Below are 27,884 nucleotides of genomic sequence, written 5' to 3' on the forward strand. Positions count from 1 at the left end.
GGTCACGGCATGTTTATTAGTGACAGTAAAGCACCGGGACACCCGGCCTAGGAGGCCAGACAGTGGCGACAGTGGCGATGGCTGAGAATAAAGCAGTGCAAGGTGGACAATCAGGTCTCCTGGGTTCCACGCTTCCTAGTGTTGGGTCTGTCCTCGGTTGAAGAGTCTGGGCCTGGGGGGACTACAGGAGCAGTCAGGTCTCCCGAAGAAGCAGGTGCCACCATTGTCGTCCCCCATCGACATGGGGAAGACCATGTTGGGCCACAGCCCTCCCCAGGAGAGATGACTGGGACAGGAATCGGGAGCGCGTCAGGCGTCTCCAACCACCTGACAAGGGGCTCCGAGGCCACCTCACGTCTGGAGCTTCAGAAGATGATGGGGCTCTCTGGGCGGAGGGCCCGCCTGACTGGCGCTGTGGGCTTCTCGGAGATCTCGCAGCACATTAAGAAGCCGGGCCAATGGGTCCTCGGGAGCTGAATGCGGATACGTTGTGGGACAGGTAGGTAAAGAGCACCAGAGGTCTGAGACCCCCCCCTTAACCCACGTGTCCCTGAAAGCAGCCGGGGCCGCCAAACCCCGGAGTCCCAGATGGGAGGGACCTACCTCCATGGTGGCCTGTGTGTGAGACGTCTGCTTCTCTCTCTCCACTCAGGAGCCGGTGCTTCTCCCTGCAGAGGAAGGCTGAGTGAGGGCCAGCAGCCACACACCACCGTGGTGGGAAGGCTAGAGACGCCATGTGGGTTCCTGGAGCTGGAGGTGGCGCTAGGGGTACAAACGCTTTCAGTCCGCAAGGATTACCATGGGCCCGGCTTCCGGTTTTCTGTTTCCGGCACCTTCCTCCGCAGCCCACTACTCAAACATGGAGGGGCCAGAAGCCTCCCCACTTTCAAAGCTGTTCTTTGGGCCAGGCATGGTGGCGCACGCCTTTAATCCCAGCACTCAGGAGGCAGAGGCATGGCGGATCTCTGTGAGTTTGAGGCCAGCCTGGTCTACATAAGTGAGTCCAGGACAGCCAAGGCTAACATAGAGAGACCCTGCCTCAAAAAACTAAAATAAACAAATGAATAAAGCCGTTCTTTGTTTTTCAAGATCTCCAACCCTCTGCCTCCCAAGTGCTGAGATAAAAGGCGTGCACTATCATGCCCAGCTTTTAAACAGTTTTAAAAAGTTATTATTTTACATGTATAGGTGTTCATCTGTATGCATGTGCATGTTTGTGCACCACATGCATACACGCCTGGTAGCCTCAGGGGCCTGGAGACGGTGTCAGATCCTCCTGGAATTGGAGTTACAGACAGTTGTGCGCCATCAGGCTGTGCTGCTCTGAACAGCTGAGCCAGCTCTCCTGCGCAGGTTTCTGAGGGAAGACCAATACCCTGGAGGATCACCAAGCGACAAGAAAGCTTCGAAAGCTGGTTGGGGACCTGCAGAGATAGCTCAGAGGTCAAGAGCACTGCCTGCTCTCCCACAGGTCCTGAGGTCAATTCCCAGAAACCACGTGGGGGCTCACAACCATCTATAATGAGATCTGGTGCCCTCTTCTGGTGTGCAGGTGCACATATAAGCAGAACACTGTATACATAATAATATATAAATAAATCTTTTTTTAAAAAAAAGAAAGCTGGGCGGTGGTGGCGGTGCACACCTTTAATCCCAGCAGTTGGGGGGCAGAGGCAGGTGGATCTCTGTGAGTTCGAGGCCAGCATGGTCTACAATGTGAGTTTCAGGACAGCCAAGGCTACACAGAGAAACCCTGTCTCGAAAAACACAACAACAACAAAAGGAGCTTTGAATCAGTAGCCCAGGGTCCAGAGCGCACGTGCAGACAAGCATCCCCTTTTGTATAGGCCAGGACAGCTCTAGGGAGCTGAGCCAGCCATAAAGAATCTTCCAGCTTGACCCCCACCCACTGGTTCAGAGCCAGTGGACCCCGGACATTCTGTTTTGCAGTTGTTTTAGGAAGCAGGCTGGTTTCTTTTCCCTAAAGTTTACAGTCAAGTCTAAAAACATTAGTTAGCAAGGTAGCCCAGGGACTCATAAACTTAGCTGAGTGTTCTGAGGCCATCTGCAGAAGGCCGGGCAGATGGGGACGTGGGGTCAAATTAGCACAGGAAGCAGGTATGGCTATGACTTCTGTCACCCTAATCGATGACCAATTGATGCAGACAGGCAGTGGGAAGGTACTGGGCCTCATGAAAAGAGGGGTAAGGCAGGGCCAGCAAAATGGCTCAGCAAGAAAAGCAGCTTGCTGCACAAGCCCTAAGACCCGAGTTCAACCCCTGAGACCCGCTTAAAAGTGGAAGGCGAGAACCGACTCGATAAATTTGTTCTCTAACTCCACAGGTATGATGCAGAAGCACACGCCCCCCCCCCACAACATTATACACACACACAAAACAATGATAAAAGGTGGGTGTGGCCATGCAAGCCTGTCGCTTCAGCTACTTGATAGACACTGAGACAGGAGGATCACAACCCTGGGATACACTGCAACACCCTGAGGACCAAGGAGACAGCTCAGTGGGTAAGAGGCGCTTCTCTTCCCGAGGACCCGGGCTGGAGTTCCAGCACCCATGTCAGGTGCCTTACAACCACCTAAACTCCAGCTCCGGGGAATCTAGCATCGCTGGCACCTAAAGGCACCTGCACTCACGTGTACATCCTCACGCACACACACACACACAGACACACACACAGAGACATACACACACACACAGACACACACACACAGACACACATACTTTAAAACAATGGAATTAAAGGGAGCTAGAAACAAAAGCGGTGAGACAGCTAGAGAGTGGTTAAGAGTGCACACGGCTCTTCTGGGGGGGGGCTGAATTCCGTTCCCAGCACTCCTATCAGATGGCTCACAGTCACCCCTAACTACAGCTCCAAGGGATCTGATGCCTCCACAGGCTTCTGCACACATATGGTGTATGGAGGCACACACACATGAAAATAAAAGTAAATGGTTTTTGTTTGCTTGTTAGAGATAGGGTCTTACCGTGCAGCCTTGGCTGGCCTAGAACTTGCTATGTAAACCAGATTGGCCTCCAACTCATAGAAATCCTCCTGCCTCTGCCTCCCGCGTGCAGTAAATCTTTCTTGTTGTTTTTTTGTTTTGTTTTGTTTTTGTTTCTGTTTCTAGTTTTTCAAGAGAGGGTCTCTCTGTGTAGCCTTGGCTTTCCTGGACTCACTTTTTTTTTTTAGACAGGATTTCTCTGTGTAGCCCTGGCTGTCCTGGACTCGATTTGTAGACCAGGCTGGCCTTGAACTCACAGAGATATGCAGACACCTTGCCTTTGCCTCCTCAAGTGCTGCCCCGCCCAGCAAAAGTAAATCTTAAAGAAAAGAAAGAAAAAAACAAACAAACAAAAGTAAAAGGAAGAAAAATAAAACATAAGAAAATGAACAGTGGGGCTAGAGAGATGGCTCAGAGGCTAAGAGCATTGGCTGTTCTTCTGAAAGCCCTGAATTCAATTCCCAGCAACCACATGGTAAACCACAACCATCTATAATGAGATCTATAATGCCCTCTTCTGGCCTTCTGGCTCACATGCAGGCAGAATACGCTATACATAGTATATAAATAAATAAATAAATAAATAAATAAATAAATAAATAAATCTTTAAAAAAGAAAGCAAGAAAGAATGCCTTTAATCCCAGCACTTGGGAGGCAGAAGCAGGTGGGTCTCTGTGAGTTTGAGGCCAGCCTGGTCTACAAAGTGAGTCCAGGATAGCCAAGGCTACACAGAGAAACCCTGTCTAAAAAAACCAAAAAAAAAAAAAAAAAAAGAAAAAAGAAAAAGAAAAAGAAAGAGGACAGCTGCCAGGCTGTGGTGGCACACGCTTTTAATCCCAGCACTCAGAGGCAGAGGCAGGAAGATCACTGTGAGTTCGAGGCCATCCTGGTCTAGAGTCCAGGACAACCAGGGCTACACAGAAAAACCCTGTCTAGAAAAAGTAAAACAAAGAGCTAGAGAGATGGCTCAGTGGTTAAGAGCACTGGCTGTTCTTGTAGAGGACCAGGGTTCACTTCCCAGCACCCACATGGTGGCTCACAACTGTCTGTAACTCCCAGATCTGACATCCTCACACAGATATACATGTAGGCTAAACACCAATGCACATACAATTAAAATAAGTAAATTATTTTTTAAAAAAGAAAACAAAAGGTTGTCATTTGGCCTCTTCACACATCCAACTATGCATAAAAACAAACACTGGGGCTGGAGAGATGGCTCAGAGGTTAAGAGCATTGCCTGCTCTTCCAAAGGTCCTGTGTTCAATTCACAGCAACCACAAGGTGGCTCACAAACCATCTGTAATGAGATCTGGTGCCCTCTTCTGGCGTGAAGGCGTACATACAGGCAAAATAATAAATCTTTAAAAAAAACCAAACAACCACCACACACTGAATCAAAGGCAAACGAAGCAAAAAACAAAACAAACAAACAAACAAAAAACCCCAAAAGATAGAGCCAGTGGTTGCCTAGCAACCCTCAGCCCCAGTCCCCGTTTCAGCCCTCTGGCAGGTACATTCAGCTATGCAGCTGTTCGTCCATAAGCCTCCTCACCGAAGGGCAACCTCCACACCAAGCAGGTGCCTGAAGATGAGCTGAGCCTCAAGGTCATGGTCCAGTGGGTCATTCCACTCCTGCAAGGCCACCCGAGAGTGGGTCTTGTCACATCCCAGATCTGGAGGCAGAGACAGGACAGAGTTACAATGGAAATATTGTGCCCAGCTTCCTGTAATGCAGAAGGGAAAACGGAGGCTGGAGGAGGGACGAGGATTGATGAAGGGGCACCTAGGGGCTGCTGTGATGACGCTGGCTCTGCCTGTCACTTCCCACACGTCTGGCTGCAGCAGCACATCATCCTGGTTTCAACTGCTAGATCATAGAGTATACACTATGGAAGGTGGGAGTCCTGTGGTATTTAGATCAGGGGAGCTGGTAGCGTTCTGGAAGGTCTGTCTGGAGGTTTCCCTAAACTACATGATCCTGGTAGGGTGGGCCCAAGCTTATGTCATTTGAATAAATTGGCCCTGCCACCTGCCAGCTACACCGCCATTGCCCCCTCACCTGCCCACTGTAAGCCTCAGCTGTACACTGTGGGCGTGGCTTAGCCGTAGAGCTCTTGCCTAGAATCGCTGAGTGAGGGGCTAGGGTGTGGCAGGAGAGTGCTTACCTAGCATGTTGGTGGGCCCGAGTTCAACACACACACATACACACACACAAAGTCACAGGTTCTTCTAATGAGTTTTCAGACTTTGTAAGAATATTCAACGAATTCACTCACACGCATCACACACTTTGCATGGCATTTACCAAACCACCTGGTGGCAGATCTTTCCGTGCCCGGAGAACCCGCACACCTGTCTTTCCTTAGGCAGCTTTGCCATAGGTAAGCATGTGACTCTCCACATTTCAAGAACCCTTCTCACAACCTTGGACCTGCTTGTGACAGATGCGGAGGGGGTGGGGGCGGGGGGGAACGGGGTGGGGGTGGGGGGAAGGGGGGTAGGCCCAGGCTAGCACTCTCACCTGTCTTTTCCTTCTGGTGACAGCAGCTCCACTTGTCCCCACGGAAGATGCCAGGGTGGTACGATCGCAGGAGGCCCGTGTTGTTGATGCTCACCTTGCGCAGCGCAGACAGCCACTGGTTCAACTCATTCACACACTGTAGGGACAGCGGCTCAGAAGTGTGCCTCTTCCTCCCCACAGCCTGATACCCTCTTTTGAGCCACGCACCCCCAGCCCCTCACAAGCACGCCACATGAAACATACAAGCTAGAGCAATCTGGGAAGGAATCCAAATGAGCAAGGGCCTCGATCAGGTTAACCTGTGGGGAGGCCTGTAGGACATTTTGATTGATGACTGAAGTGGGCAGGGCCAACCCATTGTGGGTGGTGCCAACTGTTAGCAGCTGGTCCTAGGGTGTAGAAGAAAGCAAGCTGAGCAAGCCTCCTCTGGGAGCAGGCCAATAAGCGTCATTTCTCCATGGGCTCTGCTTCAGTTCCAGCCTTCGGGTTCCTGTCCTGGGACTCTGCCTGGCTTGTCCTGTTGACTGACTGTGTCCAGTACCCTGTAATCTTTTCCCCACCAAGTTGCTTGTGATCACAGTCTTTATCATAACAACCTAACTGAGACACACACACCTTCAGCCCTTCAATGGAGGATTCTAGACAGGCACACACCTCTGAGCCACACCCCCAACCCGTCATTGGAGGATTCTAGAAAAGGCATTGAGTTCCAGGTTAGCCTAATCTACAGTGAGAGTCTAAAAACAAAATCCAGACCAGAAAAGGAAGGAAAAAAAAAAAAAATCAAACAAGCTCTGAGTCATAGGGACCTGGCGATCTATCCATCTAACCACACACATCCCGACACATGGAGGCCCACTGGCAAACATAGACCATGCATCTGGACATGAGACCTCAGGATGATATATACACAGACTGAAGTGCCTAGTGTGGCCGAGAGAGGGCGAGGGACAGAGGGGGGGCCTGAGTCCACACTGCACACCCAGGGTACTCCTGCAGCGCCCTCCCCAGAGCGCCCTCCTCAGGCCACACCTTGCACTGCAGGTAGACAGTCTGGGCCCGGCCAACGTCATCCGCATAGATGACCTGCATGACGTGGGAGCTGCCGAAGCTCTTCTCCTCCACCTTCTCCGCAGCCCGGATGCTGGAGAGCTTGATGAAGGCGCTTTTCTGGAGCAACCATAAAAAGGAGGCTGAGGGCGCTGGACCAGCCTGCTGCTCTACTTTTTTCTCCACATCCCCTTCAGCGGGTGGCATTAGGACTTACGGGGAGGGATCTGAACAACCCGAGATGGAGGGGTTGCTCGGGCGCGGAGGCCGGGGGGGGGGCGGGGGGGGCGCTGCTCTGTGAAGGGATTCCTGCTAGAAGCAAGCACAGGCGCCAAGCCCCTGGAAGGAGAGCACTTAATGCCCTATAAGAGGACGGGTACCGAGCATCAGGCTTATCTAGATGTCTCTCCACCTCCCAGGTGCTGGGATTACAAACCCGCGCCATCCCAGACGGCCTCCCTCCTCACCCACCTTGGAGCTGGATGTCTTGGCGAAGCTGAGGCCTTCGGTGGTAAGAGAGAAATAGAGTTTCTTGAAGGACGAGGACGCAAGAGGGCCTTTGCCTTTGGTCCTGTGGATGAACAACGGTCCCTCCTTCACAGGCGGGGCCTGGGAGTTCAAAGCCCGCTGTAGGTCCAGCTCTGAAAACAGACAAAACAGTAGAAGAGCCTCGCTAGCAAAGAGGTGGGGGGAGACTAGGGGCGGAGCTAAGAGCCGCAGGGGTAAAGTCAAATTAGGGGCGGGGCTAAGACAAACCGGATGTTGCAACTAGCGGTAGGGCGGGGCCGTGTGTGAGAGGGCTGATAATGAAGTTTTGTTGGTGAAGTGTTTGCCTAGCATGGACGGGTCCTGGGTTAGATCCGCAGCTCGGCGGCACATGCCTATAATCTCAGCCCTTGGGAGGTGGAGGCCAGAGGATCATAAGGTTTAAGGCTATCCTTGGCACTGAGTTACCCGTCTAAAACAAAACAAAAAAGAATTGTCACGCGGGAAGAGAGGGGGGCAGGCCAGTTGGTGGGGGTCAAGTGACAAACTTGCGCAGAGGCTTTGGGGATGATACGTGTGGGGCGAGTCCTTGCCTTCCTTTTCTTCTATGTCCACCAGCTTGGTGATGAAGTCTTTCAGCTGCACCACGCCTTGACGCACAGCGGGCTGCAGTGGCTCCATCCACGCCTCTTTGGCCCTGGAGACCGGCGTGTCCATATTGCCTACATTCTGGACCGCCTGCGGGTGACAAGAACGACAGAGCTTTGGGGAGACAGCAGTTCATCCGTGGCTGCCTACCTCAACCTAGCAGCAGAGATGGAAGCCGAGGAGGCAGAGGGCTTACCGCGGTCCCACGGGGGAATCGGGGATGCATGGATCACGGCATTTTGAGCAAGTCTGTTTAATTTTATTATCGTGTGTGCGTGTTGGGGGCTTGCCTGGGCATGTGTGGAGCTCGGAGAGTGATTTGTGGGATCCACGGAAGGAACTCACGTCACATGGCTTGGCAGCAAGCGTCCTTACCTACTGAGCCATCTTGCTGGCCCTGCAAGCTCCAGCCTAGTATCAGACTGCTGCAATGCTGGGCAGATAGATACAGGCCTGGGAATAAGACCTATGGTGGAAGATTCCAGTTCACTGGACAGGCATTGGGCTTTCTCTGTCTCTTTATGTGTGGATGGGCTCTCAAGAAGCGATCACGAGGGCGCTTGTAAAGAGTTAAGTGCCATGCCAAGGGAGTACCAGTGGGCAGGCTGTCAACTGGTAAAACACTACGGAGCAGGCCAGGGTCCCTTTGCAACCTAACTGTCCTTCCCATTTCAACTCCCTGGCCCACACCTTGGCCAGTAGAAGTAGCGTGCGGCTGGTGCGAGCATCTGCGTGCCGCTCTCGCAGATGGAAAAGCTTGGGCGACAGGATGGCGGGAGAGAAGAAGCGCAGGCACAGGAAGCTGGTGACAGCGATGAATGGTACATTCTGGAAGGGTGAAGAGAGTAGAGATTGGTCAGGAAGCATGAGCGTCTGTCTTCCAAAGGCTTCCATCCCACAGGATTCCCTTTCTCTCCCGACTCTCAGCTCTACCGTCAGGGGCGCACCTGGTGCTGGGCGCTCGGGAAGCGCTCCCGCACGCGCCGGAACAGCTGGCGGAAAGTGGCCCGGACCACAACTGGGCATGCGCGAACAGAGCGGCATATTGCGCTCAGCAGCGCCACCAAGTGGGTACGCAGCGTCTGTGCGCTCTGCTCCAACACCTCAGCCTCTGTCTGTGGGCGGTGCAGCCCAGAGCACCTGCAGGAGATTAACCAAGAGGTGATGGTGAGCACAGCGCGAATACGTGGAGGCTGGGGTCCCCTCGGACATCAGACGCAGAGAAAAAGGACAGGTGAGCCAAGACAGAAGGAACCATAGACACTTTTGCACAGGGCCAGATTCCATACCATTGTGCACCCAGCAATTACCCGCGCCTCACCCTACATCCTTAACTTCCACTTTGCTGGGGTCCAGCTCCACGTACTTCCTCTCCTCGAACACTCTGTCAATGACCGGACCCAGGATGCCATGCAGATAGCGCATCCCTGCCACCTGGGGGCCACCACAAACCACACTAGTTAGCCACCCTGTGTACATCTGACTGGAGTTACTGACTCAGCTTTGGGCCAGATGCACAATTAGGGTGACTCAACGTACTTCTCCACTGAATGTGTGTCTACATACACGGATGAACAAATGCATGTATAGATGAATTCATAAGTGGATTAGGGAAATTTCTGGCCTTCAAGGGCCCGAGACACAGACAGAACACTCTCCCATGGATCTGAGGGTCTGTAAGACGACCATACTACCTCACCTTCAGAAAAGATTCCATGGACTTCGAGGCCAGAGAATTGCTCCGGAAGAGGGTGTTGGCCTCATCTGTAAGCAGAAGTTCTAATGGGACAAGGCTTTTGGGCTAGGAGGACAAAGGACCTCTGGGATGGAGTCTATGAGTGGCCCCTCAGGAAATAACCTTCACGACATTTCCCACCTGGAAAAATCTGTTCTTTTTAGGGAGGGGAGACCTCGCCTGCATTTTAGAGGGGCCTAGTCAATGTGCTAAAGAGGGCCTCTTCCCACCCTGCCCGGGACAAGTGCTCCTGAGCCTCACTGGTGCGGCCCAGCTCCAGCTGAAAGAGCAGGTCCAGAAAGTCCTTGGCCAGCCCCTGGCCCATGAAGAGCTTGAGCAAGGTGGTGGCCACTTCCTGGCGACACTCAGCACTGGTTGTCTCCTCGATGACAGAAATCAGATGTCCTGGGCCCTGCAGGAAGAGACAATGCTCACCCCGGGCTCTGGAAGAAACAGCAGGAAGAGGCAGGGCTCAAACGCACAGGGGGACCTGAACTTCCCCAAGCTTAAGACCTCAGAGCATCCTGGAAAAGTGGTTTGGGCACAGGATGGGGCCCTTAGGACATTGATTAGTGCCCTCCCAGCCCAGGAGTCAGTTTACAGCTCTGCGTAAGGAGTTCAGGACAGGTGAACTGCTCAATTAACCATGGGCGTTCTCCGTTTCCCACAGGGTCCCCTCACCTGGGTGCCCAGCTTCACCTCCTGGCACAGCAGCTGTATGAGAGGCTGGTAGCAGATGGACGGCAGCACCATCTCGTCCTGCAGCCGCACCTCCAACTGCAAGGAGCCCAGGTTGCCCCTGGAATGGGTACCCTGTGACCTCTCCACCAGGCCCCCGGTTTCCCTGGGCCACGTCCACTCACAAAGGCTTGGGCTTTTCCTACTTTGAGATGGGCCATGCATCCTCTTGGCGTATGTCCATCAACTGCTCTACAAACTTCCTCACCCCCAACTCTGCCTTCCTGTGTCCCCTTCCCCCCAAAAAAAGAACTATCACCCATTTTCAAAGCCTAGTTCCTTCACGATTCCTGACTCCAGTGGACTATGGGAATCTACTTGGGTATACCAATCTCTCATATTCCAAACCAATTCCTAAGCACCACCTGTATGCCTCCCCCAGGAAGCAAACTGTTAATCTACCACAGAAATTCAGACTCAAGTAAGGTAGGCAACACAACACAGTTAGTCTACCGTCCAGGATTTCTCACTGTGATTCCCCTTGGAGGGGGCACTGACTAAGGCTTAATGCTCATTGTAGCTCCCACTATTCTCCACAGACAGTGCACTGCCCAGCACACACCCCATGAGTGAAAGCCATCAAGGGTGTCCTAGACTGCTTCTAGGCAAATGTGTTGGGCTGGGCACATCCCCTGACCACCTGCCCCCGCCCTGACAAGAACACAGATGAGAGACATGGGACCTTCCTCAAGGATCCAAAGCCTAGTCAGCCAAGGGGTGTGAGGGCGACCAAAAAAAAAAAAAAAAAAAAAAAAAAAAAAAAAAAGCCAAAGAATTTTCTAGATGGGGCCACAAGATCGAGCAGAATGAAAAGACAAAGGCACCCAAGTTAAATTAGCAGATGTTTAGTATCACTGCGGCTTGAATACTGAGTGGTCATTTTTCTCATCTGAGACAAGGTTACACCTTGTAGATTTGGGCTAGCCTGGAGACTCTGCTTCCTTAGTGCTTGGATTACAAGTGTGAGCCACCTCATGTGGCTCAAAATCTTTTTTTGTTTGTTTGTTTGGGTTTTGTTTTTGTTTTTGTTTGACAAGACAGGGTTTCTCTGTGTAGCCTTGCCTGGCCTGGACTTGCTTTGTAGACCATGCTGGCCTTGAACTCACAGAGATCCACTTGCCTCTGCTTCCCAAGTGCTGGGATTAAAGGCGTGCGCCACCATTGTCCAGCCTCTGGCTCACACATTCTTACACTAAAAAGAGATCCACCAGGACTCAGATGAAGGTCAGTGGTAGAGTACTTGCCTAACCAAATAAATCCTTAGGTTTGATCCCTGGTGTGGCATATAATCCCAGGACTGGAGAAGGCCAACCTGGGCTACATGAGACCTTGTCTCAAAAAAAAAAAAAAAAAAAAGAAAAAGAAAAGAAATTAGCTAGTTATCTGAAATTTAGTTTTGAGATAGGGTCTTGCTCTATCAAACCAACTGGCCTCCAGTTCTAAAACTGGGGTTACGAGTGTGTGTCATTCTGCCCAGCTCCAGGCATTTAATTTGTGTCTGCGCTTTGCACGTGCTACAATGCATGTTCAGAGGTCAGACATAGCTCGAGAGAGTCTCGATTGCATGTGGAGCCATCTTGACAGCACAAGGTGTCCTAGTATTTATTTGATTTTTGGTGGTTTGTTTGTTTGTTTGCTTGTTTGTTTTTTGAGACAGGGTTTCTCTGTGTAACAGCCCTGGCTGTCCTGGACTCACTTTGTAGACTAGGGTGGCCTCAAACTCACAGAGATCCACCAGCCTCTGCCTCCTGAGTCCTGGGATTAGAGGCATGCGCCACCACATCCAGCTTAAATTTTTATCTTTGTGGTGCTGGAACTCAAACCCATGGCTTTGTGCCTAGAGGGCAGGCACACTGCAGCTTGTATACCCCTAACTGTGCCCTGCCTTTCATATGGCCACTCTATTTTTGGTGACTCTTGAGGAAGGAGCATTCAGAGTCATGGCTCTGAGGCACTCTCTGTAGAGACCAGTGATCTGAAAGGAAGGCCCTTAAAGGGAAAGGATCTGAAGACTTATTCTACAAAGTGCCAGAATACACGAAACAGGAGATCTATGCATAGCTTTTAGCTCAGAGGACAAGAAAATAAAAACAGAGCAGGGAGGTCCCACCTGGATAGGAAAGGTGCTACCCTAGTGGGCAAAGGCTGAAGGACACTCTTGGCCCCCGACCAATCAACCTCTTGTAGACACTCTCTCTCAGCACACACCCCAGGGCCCACTAGTAGCACTCACTCGCCACGTTGGCTTTTGGACTCTTCAGGCTGCAGCTGGAACCAGCCTTCTTCCTGCTGGGCTGAACTCAGTCTCTGGACATTGACCACCACCTGGGGAAAGGGCAGATGGGGGCTGGAACAAGCAGGTCACCTCCTGGCCAAGTACTGAGCTTGTTTCTTTACTTTCTCTGAAGTTGGGGATAGAACCCAGGGCTTCACAGATGGTAGGCAGGTGTTCCACTCCTGAGCCACACCCCAGCCCCTCACTGGGGGATTCTAGGCAGGTGCTCTACCACTGAGCCACACCCCAGCCCATCACTGGGGAATTCTAGGCAGCTGCTCTACCACTGAGCCACACCCCAGCCCCTCACTGGGGGATTCTAGACAGGTGCTCTACCACTGAGCCACACCCCAGCTCCTCACTGGGGAATTCTAGGCAGCTGCTCTACCACTGAGCCAGGTCCCAGGCCCCTCACTGGGGGATTCTAGGCAGGTGCTCTACCACTGAGCCACACCCCAGCCCCTCACTGAGGGATTCTAGGCAGATGTTCTACCACTGAGCCACACCCCTTCTCCTTACTGGGGGATTCTAGGCAGGTGCTCTACCACTGAGCCACACCCCTTCTCCTTACTGGGGGATTCTAGGCAGGTGCTCTACCACTGAGCCACACCCCTTCTCCTTACTGGGGGATTCTAGGCAGGTGCTCTACCACTGAGCCACACCCCTTCTCTTTACTGGGGGATTCTAGGCAGGTGCTCTACCACTGAGCCACGCTATCAGCCAACAATAATTGTGGTGGCTATTCTTGGTTGTCAACTTGACTACATGTGGAATGAACTAAAACCCAAAAATATAGGACACATCTATATCTGATTAATTTGAAGTGAGAAAATCTACTTTTTGTTTCGTTTTCAAGACAGGGTTTCTCTGTGTAGCCCTGACTGTCCTGGACTGGCTCTGTAGACCAACCTGGCCTTGAACTCACAGTGATCCATCTGCCTCTGCCTCCCAAGTGCTGAGATTAAAGGCGTGCGTCACCACATCCAGCTATGCTTTATTTTTTGAGACAAGGTCTCATGATGTAGCTCTGGCTGGCCTGGAACTCACTACGTAGACCAGGGTCTTAGGTACCTCAGGAACTACTGATCCTCCTGCCTCCACCTCCCAAGTGTTAGAATTGCAGATATGGCCCACCAAGCCAGACTTCTTATTTCATTTATTGAGACAGGATCCCACTACATAGCCCAGGGTGGTTTCTATTTTGCAGCAATCCTCTTGTCTCAAATCCCCAAGCTGAGAGTGGTGCTATGCCTGGTTTATTTTATTTTATGTGCATTGGTGTTTTGCCTGCATATATGTCTGTGTGAGGGTGTCGGATCCCCTGGAACTGGAGTTACAGACAGTTGTGAGCTGCCATGTGGGTGCTGGGGATTGAACTCAGGACCTCTGGAAGGGCAGCCAGTGCTCTTGACCATCTCGCCAGCCCACCTGGCTTACTTTTTAATTTGAGACAGGGTCTGGCTAAGTAGCCTAGGCCAGCCATGAATTTACTCTGTATTCCTAGTGGGCCTTGAAATGGAGAACTTGACTCAGCCTCCCAACTATCTGGGGTGGCCGGCCCGTCTTATGCTGCTAGGCTTGGAGTATTGCTCTCCTGGGCCAAGGTGGCATCTTGAAAGGGTCCCAGATCACCAGAGCAGCTGGTTGGGAGTAATCCCAACTTTACTGTCTGAGAAAGTGGGTGGCACCCCAGGAATGAACACCAGACACTGCAGGTGGGGGTGGGGCTAGGGCAGGTGGTGTTGTAGGCTGGGCAGGTGCGGGTGTAGGCTGGGCAGGTGGGTGGGGCTAGGGCAGGTGAGGATGGGGCTGAGACAGGTGGGGGTGGGGCTAGGGCAGGTGTTGTTGTAGCCTGGGCAGGTGGGGGTGTAGGCTGGGCAGGTGAGGATGGGCTGAGACAGGTGGGGGTGGGGCTAGGGCAGGTGGGGCTGTAGCCTGGGCAGGTGGGTGGGGCTGGGCAGTGGGGATTTAGCCTGGGCAGGTGGGGGTGTAGGCTGGGCAGGTGGGGGGTGTAGGCTGGGCAGGTGGAGGGTGTAGCCTGGGCAGGTGGGGGTGTAGGCTGGGCAGGTGGGGATGTAGCCTGGGCAGGTGGGGGTGTAGGCTGGGCAGGTGGAGGGTGTAGCCTGGGCAGGTGGGGGTGTAGGCTGCACAGGTGAAGGTGTAGGCTGGGCAGGTGGAAGGTGTAGCCTGGGTAGGTGGGGGTGTAGGCTGGGCAGGTGAAGGTGTAGCCTGGGCAGGTGGGGGTGTAGGCTGGGCAGGTAGAGGGTGTAGCCTGGGCAGGTGGTGTTGTAGGCTGGGCAGGTGGGTGGGGCTGGGCAGTGGGGATGTAGCCTGGGCAGGTGGAGGTGTAGGCTGGGCAGGTGGAGGGTGTAGCCTGGGCAGGTGGGGGTATAGGCTGGGCAGGTGGAGGGTGTAGCCTGGGCAGGTGAAGGTGTAGGCTGAGCAGGTGAGGATGTAGCCTGGGCAGGTGAAGGTGTAGGCTGGGCAGGTGAGGATGTAGCCTGGGCAGGTGGAGGTGTAGGCTGGGCAGGTGGGGATGTAGCCTGGGCAGGTGGGGGTGTAGGCTGGGCAGGTGAGGATGTAGCCTGGGCAGGTGGAGGTGTAGGCTGGGCAGGTGGGGATGTAGCCTGGGCAGGTGGGGGTGTAGGCTGGGCAGGTAGAGGGTGTAGCCTGGGCAGGTGGTGTTGTAGGCTGGGCAGGTGGGTGGGGCTGGGCAGTGGGGATGTAGCCTGGGCAGGTGGGGGTGTAGGCTGGGCAGGTGAAGGTGTAGCCTGGGCAGGTGGGGGTGTAGGCTGGGCAGGTGGAGGGTGTAGCCTGGGCAGGTGGGGGTATAGGCTGGGCAGGTGGAGGGTGTAGCCTGGGTAGGTGAGGCTAGGCAGGTGAGGATGGGGATAGGGCAGGTGGGGGTGTAGGCTGGGCAGGTGAGGGTGGGGCTGGAGCAGGTGGGAGACGTCCCCTGGGCAGGCAGGGGTGGGGCTGGTGCTTACTTTGCCAAGAAAGTCGTTCCGGCTCACAAGATCCCAGTCCCAGGCCTCTACCAACAGTGCTTCCATGGCTCCCTCCTCCAGCTCAAATTCAAAGGTTTCATTCCAGCGTGGGTAGCAGGATTTCTTCACCACCTGCTCCAAAAGGGATAGTGGCCTCAGTTCACAGGGCTGCCCAGGCCCAGAGCATGGCAGCACAGTCCCCAGTCACCTTCCCTGGCTCTGAACGGTAAATGCTCCCAGGCCCAACTAAGAGTGGTGGAGCAAGACTGTCACTGCAGCTACTCAGAAGGCAAGAAGATTGCAAGTTCAAGGCCAGTCTGGGCAACTCCGTGAGAGACTCCTGATTCAAAAGTAAAAATGAGGGGCTAGAGAGATGGCTCAGAGGTTAAGAAGACTGCTCTTCCAGAGGTCCTGAGTTCAATTCCCAGCAACCACATGTGGCTCATGACCCTCTATAATGAAATCTGGTGCCCTCTTCTGGTGTGCAGGCATGTACATAATAAATAAATCTTTTTATTTTTTTTACATGAAAGTCTTAAACTTATGAGTAAGGAAAAATAATGATTTGAAGTGATGTTCGAGTCCTCACTACTAGTCCTTGGAGCAGCAGCCTAGAATCCCCCAGTGAGGGGCTGGGGTGTGGCTCAGTGGTAGAGCCCCTGCCTAGAATCTCCCAGTGAGGGGCTGGGGTGTGGCTCAGTGGTAGAGCCCCTGCCTAGAATCCCCCAGTGAGGGGCTGGGGTGTGGCTCAGTGGTAGAGCCCCTGCCTAGAATCCCCCAGTGAGGGGCTGGGGTGTGGCTCAGTGGTAGAGCGCCTGCCTAGAATCCCCCAGTGAGGGGCTGGGGTGTGGCTCAGTGGTAGAGCACCTGCCTAGAATCCCCCAGTGAGGGGCTGGGGTGTGGCTCAGTGGTAGAGCACCTGCCTAGAATCCCCCAGTGAGGGGCTAGGGTGTGGCTCAGTGGTAGAGCGCCTGCCTAGAATCCCCCAGTGAGGGGCTGGGGTGTGGCTCAGTGGTAGAACATCTGCCTAGTATGTTCTAACATGTTCTCAGATTCAATCCTTTGTTTCCATGTCCCCCACTCCACCTCCTTCCTCCAGTCCCTCCAGCACCTCACCGAGGTCTCCTGCGTCCGGCCATTGTAGTGCACTCGGACAAAAGGGTCAGATGCTCCATTCCGGTCTTTTGGGGCTAGGTCCCTGGTGGTGGAATGGGGCAGGGGATTACTGCTCCTAGGCGCTGTTTGCAGTGAGGTGACACAGAAGGCTAGGAAGGGTTGTCTCATCCTGGCCTCCAAGCTGGCTGACTGGATGCCAACTCTCCCTCCTACCACTACGATCACTCATAGCCCCCTTGCCTAGGGGGCCTAGTCCCTGAGGTGAAAGCCACATCTCCTGACTGAACAGCTGCTGAGACACACAGCTGTGCCTGTCTCTGGTCAACAGATGAGAAGGCAAGACAAGCTGGGAACTATCAGACACACAGCACTCAGGAAGCTAAGGCAGGAGGGTCGTGAGTTCAAGGCTAGCCCAAACTACATACTGTCAGTCTGGGATACATAGCAAGACTCCGTCTCAAAGGATACGGGTGAGCATTGTGATCCCCATACCAGACTTGCTACAGGGAGGCTCGAGTGGCTTGTCTGCAGAGGGCAGAGAGGTGACATGTGAAGGTAGGAGAGTGCTGGTGGCACATGTTTCTGCGTCAGCCATCTTGATGAGTTGGAAGGTGTGCTTAAGTGATGGTCCCAAGGTCCTGAGATTGGGTATTATATATGCAACCGCGTGCATGTGTGTACAACACAGTGTCACAGACAGCTCGGTGCCAGGCAAGGCTGGCGAGGGTGGACGGGTGACAGACGGAAGAATGGGGAGGGGGGGGGGGTAAGCTGTGGTTCAGCCATTCCTCATGGTTCCAGCCTCAGAGCAGAAAATAAAGCTAGGGGCAGCCACAAGATACCCAAAGTGTCAATGGTGCAACACACATCCCTCCATTTTCCAGACAGACCACTTCCTTCCAGATGCGCTAACTGCCTCAGGCTAAGGGGAAATATTCAGTCTCTTTCCTGGAACTGGCTGGCTGGAGGCTGCCCACTGGCCCCACGGGTGGACTAGAGAGACTGTGCTGTCCCACCCACACACCCTGTCTGCACATGTCATACTCTTTTGGCCCCATGAGAGAGAGACACCCCCGCCCCAACACACACACACAGGACAGGGAGACAGAAGGGAAGGCGCCTCTTATGTGAGTCACTCCCAGGCCCAGACTGGAGTGGGGACAGCAGTTAAAAATACCCTAGGGCTGGGGGTTTGTCCTGTCACAGGTGACTCAGGCCCACAGCGCCATTCAAGCCTTTGTCCCACCTCCACACCCTGTCTGGACCATAACAACAACTTTTTCCCCTTCCACCCCCATGAGAGGCCATAAACAACACAAAAACACACCCCACAGCACACAGGCACACACACACACAGCACACACCACACACATGCACAGACATGCCACACATACCACAGACATATGAACATGTGAACACTCACAGGGGAAGTTTAAAAACTGGACCTGGCAGTACAAGGAAGGAAGACAAAACCTAACAGTGGGACATTCGTGTCTGAACCAGTTCAAGGGTGCTCATAATAGCTGGGCAGTGGTGGCGCACGCCTTTAAGCCCAGCACTCCGGAGGCAGAGGCAGGCGGATCGCTGTGAGTTCGAGGCCAGTCTGGCTTACAGAATGAGTTCCAGGACAGTCAAGGCTGTTACACAGAGAAACTCTGTCTCGACACCCCCACCCCCGGCAAATAACGAACAAGTGATCTGTTTGCCTCTGAAAATTCAAATTAAAACAAAAGAACATCATGTTTCTGAAGGCTATGTCTCCTAGAGAGGTCACTCGGCGGGCAGCCCCTTGGCATCTGGACAGCCAGGCCATCTCTTAAGAGTAGACTTGAGGGTCTGGAGAGATGGCTCAGAGGTTAAGAGCACTGTCTGTTCTTCCAAAGGTCCTGAGTTCAATTCCCAGGAATCACACGATGGCTCATAACCATCTATGGCTCACAACCATCTATAAGGAGATCTGGAGATCTGATGCCCTCTTCCGGCATACAGGCTCACATGGGGGTCAGAATACTGTATAAATAATAAATAAATAAAATCTTAAAAAAAAAAAAAAAAAAGAGTAGGCTTGAGCTGGGCATGGTGGCACATGCCTTTAATCCCAGCACTCGGGAGGCAGAGACAGGTGGATTGCTGTGAGTTTGAGGTGGGCCTGGTCTACAGAGTGAATTCCAGGACAGCCAGGGTGACACAGAAAAACCTTGTCTTGAAAAAAAAAAAAAATCAAAAAGAGTACGCTTGAGTGGGAGGAGAAAGAAGGAGACTGGGCCTCTACAATCATGATCCCCACATCCCCTCCCCCAGTCCATCTCACCTGGCCTCAAGCACTGAGCAGCGCAGCCGGCTGGGGCTGGCATGGGTCCCCAGCACCACCTCCAGGCGCAGGTGGATCTCACCCTGCACCTCCTCGTTGGGGCCTGCCTCCATCAGGTGTGCCCATCCACTGAATCCTGTAGGGCTTCATGTCAGTCAAAGATGCCTCTCCCCCCACCCCTCTCTACTTTTACCCTCAGACCCACCTGTCACCCCATAGCTCCTCCATCAGCCCCCTGAAGTCCTCTGGATATTCCCTCTTGGGATCTTCCTGTCTTTCCCTGACTGTGCTGGAGTAACAGGCACAAGCAGCCATGCTTGATTTTTACCCTTGCCCTGGGGATTTCAACTCTGGTCCTCTTGCTTTCACAGCAAGTGCTCTTCCTCACTCAGGCAGGGTCTCATGTAGCCCAGGCTGGCCTCACTCACACTATGTATCTGAGGATGACTTCACACTCCTGATCCACCTGCCTCCACCTCCCCTATGCCAGGATAACTAGCATGTGCCACCATACTCATTTTGCAATTGGAATTTAAGTGCGTGACCCAGGTCCCAAGCCTTTGCTATCATTCTAGGCTTTGATTGGCTCCTGACCCTCACTGGCTATGGAGATGTCTACTCTATCCTCAGTTTCCCCACATTAACACATGAGAACAGTAGTTCCCTCCAGGCTACCGGGATGATAGCCTGAAGACCAGATGTGGGACACTGTCTTCCCACTTCCCAAGGGACACACTGGCAAGGACATGTACCTGGGCAGCCAAGGCTGCAGCTATTGAGGCCAAGGGCCTGGCCTGGCCATGTCAGGAGGCTCCATGAGTCAGCAGAGCCTGCTACTCCCTCATCCCCACCCCCAGCCTCATAGACAGGAACAGGTGTGTGCCCCAGAAAGCTATGGGACGAGTCAGAGGCTCGGCTGGCAGAGCCCAGTGCACCCAAGAACTCCTGGGCTCAATAATCTGAAAGGTCCAGAGTGGTCAAGACCTGTCTGCGGTTACACAGTGAGACCCGGGCAGGGCTGAAACGCCCCAAAATGGTGTGCATTCCAGAAATAATCCAAGTGGCTCTGCAGTCTGGACCGGCATCAGGCCAATCCCCTTTGGTTTGGGACTGAGGTAGAGGGACCCCATAGAAATATAAGAGCTACACTGAGTGGCAGGCAGGAGTCCCAGGTGCTAAGCACACCGGCACGGAAGTGGGGCATCTTACCTTTTGGGTGAGAGGCTAGTGTGTCCCTTGTGAGGCGGACCTTCCCAATAACGTCGTCCCGGCTAGGGTTTGGAGATAGAGTCAGAGTTGAGCTATGGAACCAGCTGGCCTGGAGCCCAGCAGGCTCAGCCCTCCACCCCCGACCCTCCGGGAAGTCATCAGTTGCAGGACAGCACAACAGAGCAGAACACAGGACTCCCGTGCAGGCTGGGGACACACCACACATTCCTGCCCTGTGGGTGTCCACTTCACAGTTCATGAATGCACACCTGTGCCCACACGCATGCACACATCCATAGGCATACATGTGTGTGCACTCCCCAGGCCCTCTGACTATCCCCCACCAGGCTACAAAGAGGATGCAAAGAGACCAGCAGGCACAGGAATAGTCACATCCTGGTCCAGCTGCAGAGCAGGGGATATTTACCTAAGGGCATCCTCATCCATGACATAGAAGGCCACCGCGTGGAACGTGGGGGGTAAATGCACTTGATACTCTTCGCCCCAGAAGGGGCACAGGGTCTTCCACACAGTGGCTGTCCTATAGGAGGAAAAGACTTCGTCAAGACACCCCCACCTTCTTTGCATCTGGTAATCACACTGGCCCAGCATAGGGTGTTTTCCTTCCATCTTCCAGTCTTTGCGCGGGGGGGGGGGGGGGGGGGGGTGTTTCAAGACAGGGTTTCTGCGTAGCCTTGGCTGTCCTGGACTTGCTTTGTAGACCAGGCTGGCCTCGAACTCACAGAGATCTGCTTGCCTCTCCTTCTGCCTCCCGGGTGCTGGGATTACAGGCATGCACCATCACACCCGGCTCCATCTTCCAGTCTTTACTGTTGGCCTCCTGTCCACTCTAGATAGGACATGAGCTATTACTGTACATTTGGGAAAACTGACCCCACAACTGACAGCAGCTGGTCTCCAGTAGTGGAGCAGAGGAGGAGCTGGGACACCCTCCCCCAAGAACAGAGCCGTCAGTCACCTCACCGGATTCAATAGGGCACAAGGTTTCATGGGAGCTAAAGTCACCAGGGGCCCTGGATAGAAGCTCAGGGGGCCTACCCCAAGCAAGCCCACCCTATTTCTCAGATACATCATGAGGGAGTCTGTGGCCTCTGTTTCTGTGTGGCACCCTCAGAATCATCACGCCCCTCTCTCTGCTTGCTGCGTATGGTTTAAAGAAAGCCTGAGCTTAGGCTTAGCTTGCCAATTGATGCCAGGGGTCAGCAATGGCTGCCCAGTCCAGGTGTGTATTACAACCCAGTAGGTCTGGTCATGAACTTTAGAGGACGGTGTTTGGGTGAGGGACAGGATAGGATAACAAACACCGGTCCATGGTGTTGGAGTTGGCGAGATAGCTTATCGGGTGAAAAAGCTTGCTGCCCGGGCTGACGGCCTGGGACCCACGGGGTAGAAGGAGAGAGCCAACTCCTGCACATTGCTCTCTGACCTCTACCTACAAACTGTGGTACACTCTTTCCCCTCATCCCTAAATAAATAAATGGATGAGAATAGATTTTTAAAATACAAATCAGGGAGTTGGTAGAAAGAGCACCGGGAGGAAGTGACCCTTCTGGGTTGGGTTTTTTGTTTTTTGTTTTTGGGTTTGGTTTTGGGTTTTCGAGACAGGATTTCTCTTGTAGTCCTGTCCTGGACTCGCTTTGTAGACCAGGCTGTCCTCAAACTCACAGAGATTCGCCTACCTCTGCTGGGATTAAAGGCGTGTTCCACCACGCTAGTTTATTAGGGATAATCTTAGTCCGATGAGGGATGTCAGCCGGGCCTAGATTCTGGAAGGGAGCAGTCAGTACCTGATGATGGGTTCATTGTCCACTTTCACGATGCAGTAGGGATCGCTGCTGCCCGTGCTGCAACACAGAATGGTGAGGGACAGGGTTGGCTGGTAGCCAGGTGGGGACCTGAGGGAAGGGAGGGGTGACTAGGGTGGGAACCTTGCTGGGACCAGGAATAAACTTAAGGAGGGCCGAGGGGGCCTTGGGGCGGGGCTAGGGACGCAGAGGGGGCGGGGTCTAGGGTGGAAAATTTGCCGGCGTGGGCCAAAAACAAGTTCTAAAGCAGCCTGCGAGCTGAGGCAGGAAAGGTACTGGGTTTGTAGCACCAGAGCAGCGAGAGGGATCCTTGCTGGAGGGCTTGTGGGAGACCAGGAAGCAGGGCCTGATGAATGTGGAACCACTACGGGGGTGGGAGGGGTGCAGGGCTTTTGTGAAGAGCTAGGACCTGGGCAAGCTTGAGAGATCATCTAGGCCGGGGGCCTAAATAGGTAAGCTTTCTGCTGTTGGGATCTAAATAGAGAACCATTCTGTTGATGAGGCTGAGGGAAGCTTGCAAGGGGCGGAGCTTGTAAGAAACTTTCGGGGGAGGGGGGAGGCGGTGCTCAGGCCTTGGAAGCCTGGCCAGGGTTTATGGAGAGGTGGAGGTGGGGTGGGGGGTTGGAGGAGGGCTAGCAGCTCCCAGGCAGCGCCCTCCCTCTGCCGGGGAAGGCATCCCTTGGAGAGAGTGGATACCTAGGCACGGTCTCCAGGCTGCAGCCCAGAGGCCTTAGAACGCAGCCCCTGGGAGGGAAAGTGAGCAGAAAAGACAGGTTTTCAATGGGCTCCCCGGGAGGTCCACACTCCCGGATGAGGCCTGCCACTCACTGCTCCTTCCCCACCCCTCGGCTTTGGGCCAAAACAGACGCGCCGGCATCTTCCAGCACCTCTATCCTCCATACCAAAGGCTATCCCGGTTTGTCCCTCTGAGCCTTCCTTCCCTTAACCTCCTGTCCCCGCCGCGTGGGACAGCCTTCCCCTGTACAACCCTCTCCTGCCTCGGAGACAGTAGGGCTCCCCGGGGATCAGGCAGCTATGCCTCCTGCACCCCAGGCCTGGCTGGCATGGAACTACCCGCCACCTGCCTCACTACAGAGAACCTTCTCGTTGCTCAGCACAGGACTTGGCCCAAGACAGGGGCCTAGTGATTATTCAATGAGTGAATGAATGAATGAATGAATGATCGATCGATCCAGGAAAAGAAGGGCTGGAGAATGCAAGCGCCGAATTTTCCATATAGCTGTACTCTGGGGCTCATGCGGTTATGAGGAGAGTGGGCAAAAAAAGAGTGGGATTTGTCATTCATAAAAAGGAAGTGCATTTACATGATGGAAGCGAGGGGAAATCCAATTTCTTTCTTTTTTTCCTTTTTTTATTAATTTATTCAGATTACAACTCAAGAAATCCAATTTCTACTTCCCAATTATTTTATTTTCTTTTTTTATTTTCTTTTGCTATTGGGAGATTCTAAACAAGCGGTCAGGCTGCTTGGCCATTCCCTCAGTCCCTCACTGTGGGGTTCAAGGCCCTATCGATGAGCCACCTCCCCAGAGACCCTCACTGCCTCTAACCTCTGTTCCCAGTCCCAAACTTACTAATTTTCTACAGGGGTCTCTGAGGCAGGCGATGCCACCAGGACCAAAAGCACACCACACCACCACCACCCCTAATCCAAAACACAAAAGCAAAACAGGAAACATCTGCCTGGGCTGCCTGGCTTCCGGAAGTGGGAAGTGTAACAACGTGGAGTTTCTGAGACATCATAAGGCTGGCGCATACAAGGTCACAGGTATTGGTGGCATTTCAGACTCTTTAGGCCCCTGTGACCACACCCTCTCTCCTCCAGTTAATTAACACCCCCCCCCCCCCCATCCCCAGCATCCCTAACTTGCATGGCACCAGCCCAGAGCTGGAAGATCCCAGGCCTCAAGCAATCCTGTGGTCCAAAGTGCACCCCAGGAACAGAGCACGTATTCATTTTTACAAAGAGATCAGAGCAAGCCTCAAAGATCAGTGCCCAGAGAAGGGGACATGGGACCCTTTTAGCCTGGGTTTTCTTTTCTTTTCTTCTTCTTTTTTTTTTTTTTTAAGATTTATTTTTTATTTTATATGCATTGGTGTTTTGCCTGCATGTATATCTGTGAAGGTGCCAGATCCCCTGGAATTGGAGCTACAGACAGTTGTGAGCTGCCATGTGGTTGCAGGGAATTGAACCCAGGTCTTCTGGAAAAGCAGTGCTCTTAACTGCTGAGCCATCTTTTCAGACCCTAGGTTGTGTTTTCTATTCAAAAATATTTTTTAATAATTTATTTTTATTGTGCATTGCTGTTTTACTTTCCATATGTGTCTGTGTGAGGGTGTCAGGCACCCTGGAACTGTTACAGACAGTTGTGAGCTGCCATGTGGGTGCTGGAGATTGAACCTGGGTCCTCTGGAAGAGCAGACAGTGCTCTTAACCACTGAGCCATCTCTCCAGCTCCTAAAAATATTTTTTACATGTATGTGTGTGAGTGTGTGCATGTGTGTGTTTCTGTGTGTGGGTAAACGCACATGTGAGTGCAAATGCCAGTAGAATCCAGAAGAGGATGCTGGATCCCTAGAGCTGAAGTTTCATGCCCCACGGGGGTGCTGGGAACTGAACTCAGGTCCTTTGCAAGAGCAGTGAGTATTCTAATCCACAGAGCTGTCTCCAGCCTCTGGACTGTCTTTTTGTTGTTTCCTTTTCAGAGACACCTTCTCACTCAGTAACTTCGCCTAGCCTCAGACTTTTGCTCACCCTGTCTCAGCCTCCTGAGTGCTTGAGTAACAGGCATGTGTCAAAGAGCCCAGCTTCCTTCTGGGCTGTGGCCCACCAAGAGGGTCCCTCTGCCTTGCTACTGCTCCCTACCTTACAGGTTCCTTGGGGTGGAGAACCTTCCTTTTTGCTGCAACCTTCAGCGCTGCCTTGCTGAAGGAATGCATGAATACCTGAATGAGCGGTGACGTTTATAGGCAGGACCAGTCGTAGCAAAAGCTCAGGGGCAGGAACATAGCCTGGTGGGCTGGGTAGTGATGATCCGGAGAATGGACCAGAAGGGTGGGCGGAGGCAGTGGTGTGAAGGGGAGAATGGACCAGAAGAGTGGGCGGAGGCAGTGGTGTAAAGGGGAGAATGGACCAGAAGGGTGGGCGGAGGCAGTGGTGTGAAGGGGAGGTGGGGGTGGGGGCGGTGCAGCAGCAGTCCTGGGAGAGCTTCTGGGGCCTGTTCCTTAGTAGTACTTTCCACCCTGGTGAGACCTGAGGAAGTGGGGCCTCTTCTTCCACCATTCCTTCCTCAAGCCAGTGGCCACTGGCCCGGTCTGGCGACTTGAAGGCCTCTATATTTAGGGCCTTGGCAGTTTCTAGGCTGGAAGAGGAAAGGAGAGGGCAAACCCCAAAATAGCCCTAGGCTTGTCCCCAGGGTCACAGATGGGGTGGGGGAGCCAGTGGGGCACTGGTCACTGTGGGACTCAGCATTTTGCCCAGCTGACCCACAAATGGAAGGTAGTGGGGAGTGGGTAGAGAGAGGCAAAGAGGCAGGCTCATGATGGCAGCTGAATAAATAACAAAAAGGGGATGGCAGGTGTGGTGGCACACTCATATACTGTCATATGCCTCGGGAGGTAGAGGCAGGATACATGGTATCCAGCCTGGGATACATAGTAAGGTATGTATTCTAGCGGTTCAGGGACTATTGAGACAATGAGTCACAGCTTCTGCCTCACAGTTGTCAGGGACTGGCAGTGCATGGAGGCTTCTACTAGGTGACCGAAATGTGACCTAAGAACCCTTTGCAAAGGCACTAGGGAAGGCCTCAGATAGGAAGTTTGAGAAAAGCACTGGAGGATGAATAGGAGTTTTCTGAGGGGGTGGCTCTGAAAGGAACGTCAGAGGGTCCTCTAATATTTAAAAGCATGATTGAGCAAGAGAGCTGCCCAAATGTGGGGACTGGCGTTTCGAGGTGGCTCAGGACAAACAATTTGCAGGCACTCAGCCAGCCACCAGAAGCAAGCACGGGGGAGCAGTGATTAGGGATATAAGAAGAGATCGGTGAGGCAGGCTGAGAAGCAGGGCCAGGAAAGAGATCCCAGAGTTAGAATCCACGGGACTGGGTGGCCCCCTCTCCTCGGGGTGGGGATGTCTTCTCCGAGTCCTAGAGCGGTGAGGCCAGGCGCCAGAGCCAGCTGCTGGCAGGGATGGGGAGGAGGTGACAGACGGAAGGGGTGCTCCTAGCAGACACCAGTTAGAGGAAGCCAAGATGACCTGGTTTACTAGTGCCCAGGGAAGGAAGGGAGGGGCCTGGAGGACCTGGGGGGCAGGAGAGCTGGGAAGACCTAGGAGGGCCTGAGACCCCTTGTCCGAGCTCACCTAGCCCTCACCCTAGAGACCTAGTTCCCAGTGGCGCCCCTCCTCCCTTTATGCACAGGAACCCACCTTGAAGTCGCCCCCCCTCCTCGTTGCCATGGCAACTGCTGAGCTGGCCTCTTCAGACCCAGGGGGCCTTGAACTGGAACGCTTCTGGCGCTGAGTGTGCTGGGAGAGCCCGCCCGCCTGAGAGCGATGCCCTCCCACCTCCGCTGCTCCGGGATTCTCCATTCTCTGCAGCCAGGAACCCACCAGGACCGGAGCGGACTTTGAACCCTAGGCCTCTGCCGCGCCCCTTTCTTTGGTTTTTATGATTTCCACTTCTCGATACTAGGATGACAGACACTTAGAGGGAAACTGAGACTTTGCAAACAAGGAACTGTCTTTAAGACTGCACGTAAGAAAGCCAGGAGGACATTCTAGGAGTCACACAGTTGAGCTAGAGAAGCTACAGAAAACAGCGTGGAAAAGGGACGTCTGAAAGCCCCCCCCCCCCCAAAAAAAACTGGCCAGGGATTAGAAGAAGCTATTAAAGAGGGCAATGCCTGTTAGAAAGCCCTAGATTCAGGACCGTGCTTTGACACCATCAGCTAAACATTTTGTGCCTGTCAGCATCGGGTTTTCTAATCTGGAAAATGGTGGGAGGTAGGTCATTTCTGCATCCTCCCTCTTTGCATCACTCCTGGCCCCCTGACCTCACCCCCGCCTCTGCCTCTTTTCACACCTGTATTCCTTGCCCAAATGAACAGCAAGCAAGTCCAGCGGACAACTCTTGGGGTTATTGTGGGCTCCAGAACTACAGAGAAAGAGCCCTGGTTATTGAGTGGGCACTCCGCCCCTTTCAGCCACACCCTAGGCAGTTTTCACTGAGATGCTACCCCAGCGCCAGCTATCCCTGGCCCCATTATGAACCTCCGAGGTGAAGACGCCCTCTCCACTGTCTCTAGCCCTACACCTATTGCTTCCCCTCTCCAATGCCTGTCAAGTACCCACAGCAAATCTCACTGTCCCCATTTGCCTAGGCAGTCCCCCTCCGTGGCTGCACACGGCACACCCTCTCCGCTGCTCTCCTTGTGGGGAAGCCCTAAGGATTCCCTGCAAAGGTCAAGTGGATAAAAGGGGTCCTAGCAAAGTTGGGGCAGCCAGCCACTCGTATCCTCTACTCACATGTCCTTGGCGGGTAGATTTTTCCCTTCGACGATTCGGATAGACAGTGAGCTGCGCTTGGCCATCGCGGGCCGGCGACGTGGAGGCCTGTCGGGGAGGGATCCAGATGCCTGGGTCCCCTCCCGGGGGGCAGTGTAAGTGGCACAGCCGGCAGGCGGGTGCGGAGCACAGGGAGGGGGAACTGCTGGGGCGGAGGGATTGCAGCTACTCCATTCACTCCTCCCTGACCAAGGGGACCAATCAGCGGCCTGGATATCCAGGATGGGCGTGGCCTCTGCAGCCCACGTCCCTCACTGGCTGCCTGGAGCGGGAATGGGCGTGGCCTGCTGGGAGGTGTGGTCGCTGGCTCCCGGAGACTCCCCCAGCGTTGGATCCCTCGTGGGGCTCGCAGTCCCAGAGGGCCGAGGC

At 53.6% G+C, this 27,884-nt stretch overlaps 1 protein-coding gene across 1 annotated transcript; it reads right to left on the reverse strand.

Annotated features, from left to right (window-relative positions):
* Rasa4b (RAS p21 protein activator 4B) lies at positions 1 to 27,668 on the reverse strand. The gene is made up of 21 exons (XM_051161310.1): positions 27,477 to 27,668; positions 21,911 to 21,967; positions 20,530 to 20,643; positions 20,103 to 20,164; positions 18,894 to 19,029; positions 16,583 to 16,664; positions 15,467 to 15,598; positions 12,438 to 12,529; positions 10,148 to 10,265; positions 9,728 to 9,878; positions 9,431 to 9,495; positions 9,053 to 9,165; positions 8,679 to 8,871; positions 8,422 to 8,559; positions 7,677 to 7,821; positions 7,069 to 7,238; positions 6,580 to 6,717; positions 5,548 to 5,683; positions 4,579 to 4,699; positions 604 to 668; positions 1 to 473 (listed from the first exon to the last, which is right to left on the reverse strand). Exons 1-21 carry the CDS (start codon positions 27,539 to 27,541, stop codon positions 352 to 354), a joined length of 2,415 nt encoding a protein of 804 aa, XP_051017267.1. The 5' UTR covers positions 27,542 to 27,668; the 3' UTR covers positions 1 to 351.
* Between the last annotated feature and the right edge of the window lie 216 nt (positions 27,669 to 27,884).

Source organism: Acomys russatus, chromosome 19, assembly GCF_903995435.1.
Source record: "Acomys russatus chromosome 19, mAcoRus1.1, whole genome shotgun sequence".
Classification (NCBI taxonomy): domain Eukaryota; kingdom Metazoa; phylum Chordata; class Mammalia; order Rodentia; family Muridae; genus Acomys; species Acomys russatus.

Bases quoted from the DNA above. Each gene is read 5' to 3' on its own strand.
- Rasa4b (XM_051161310.1), bottom strand. From the start codon at position 27,541: ATGGCCAAGCGCAGCTCACTGTCTATCCGAATCGTCGAAGGGAAAAAT. The intron at 21,968-27,476 runs GTGAGTAGAGGA...TCTGTGTTGCAG, and splicing joins AATCTACCCGCCAAGGACAT to CACGGGCAGCAGCGATCCCT. The intron at 9,166-9,430 runs GTGAGGTAGTAT...GGTGGCCCCCAG, and splicing joins CCATGGAATCTTTTCTGAAG to GTGGCAGGGATGCGCTATCT.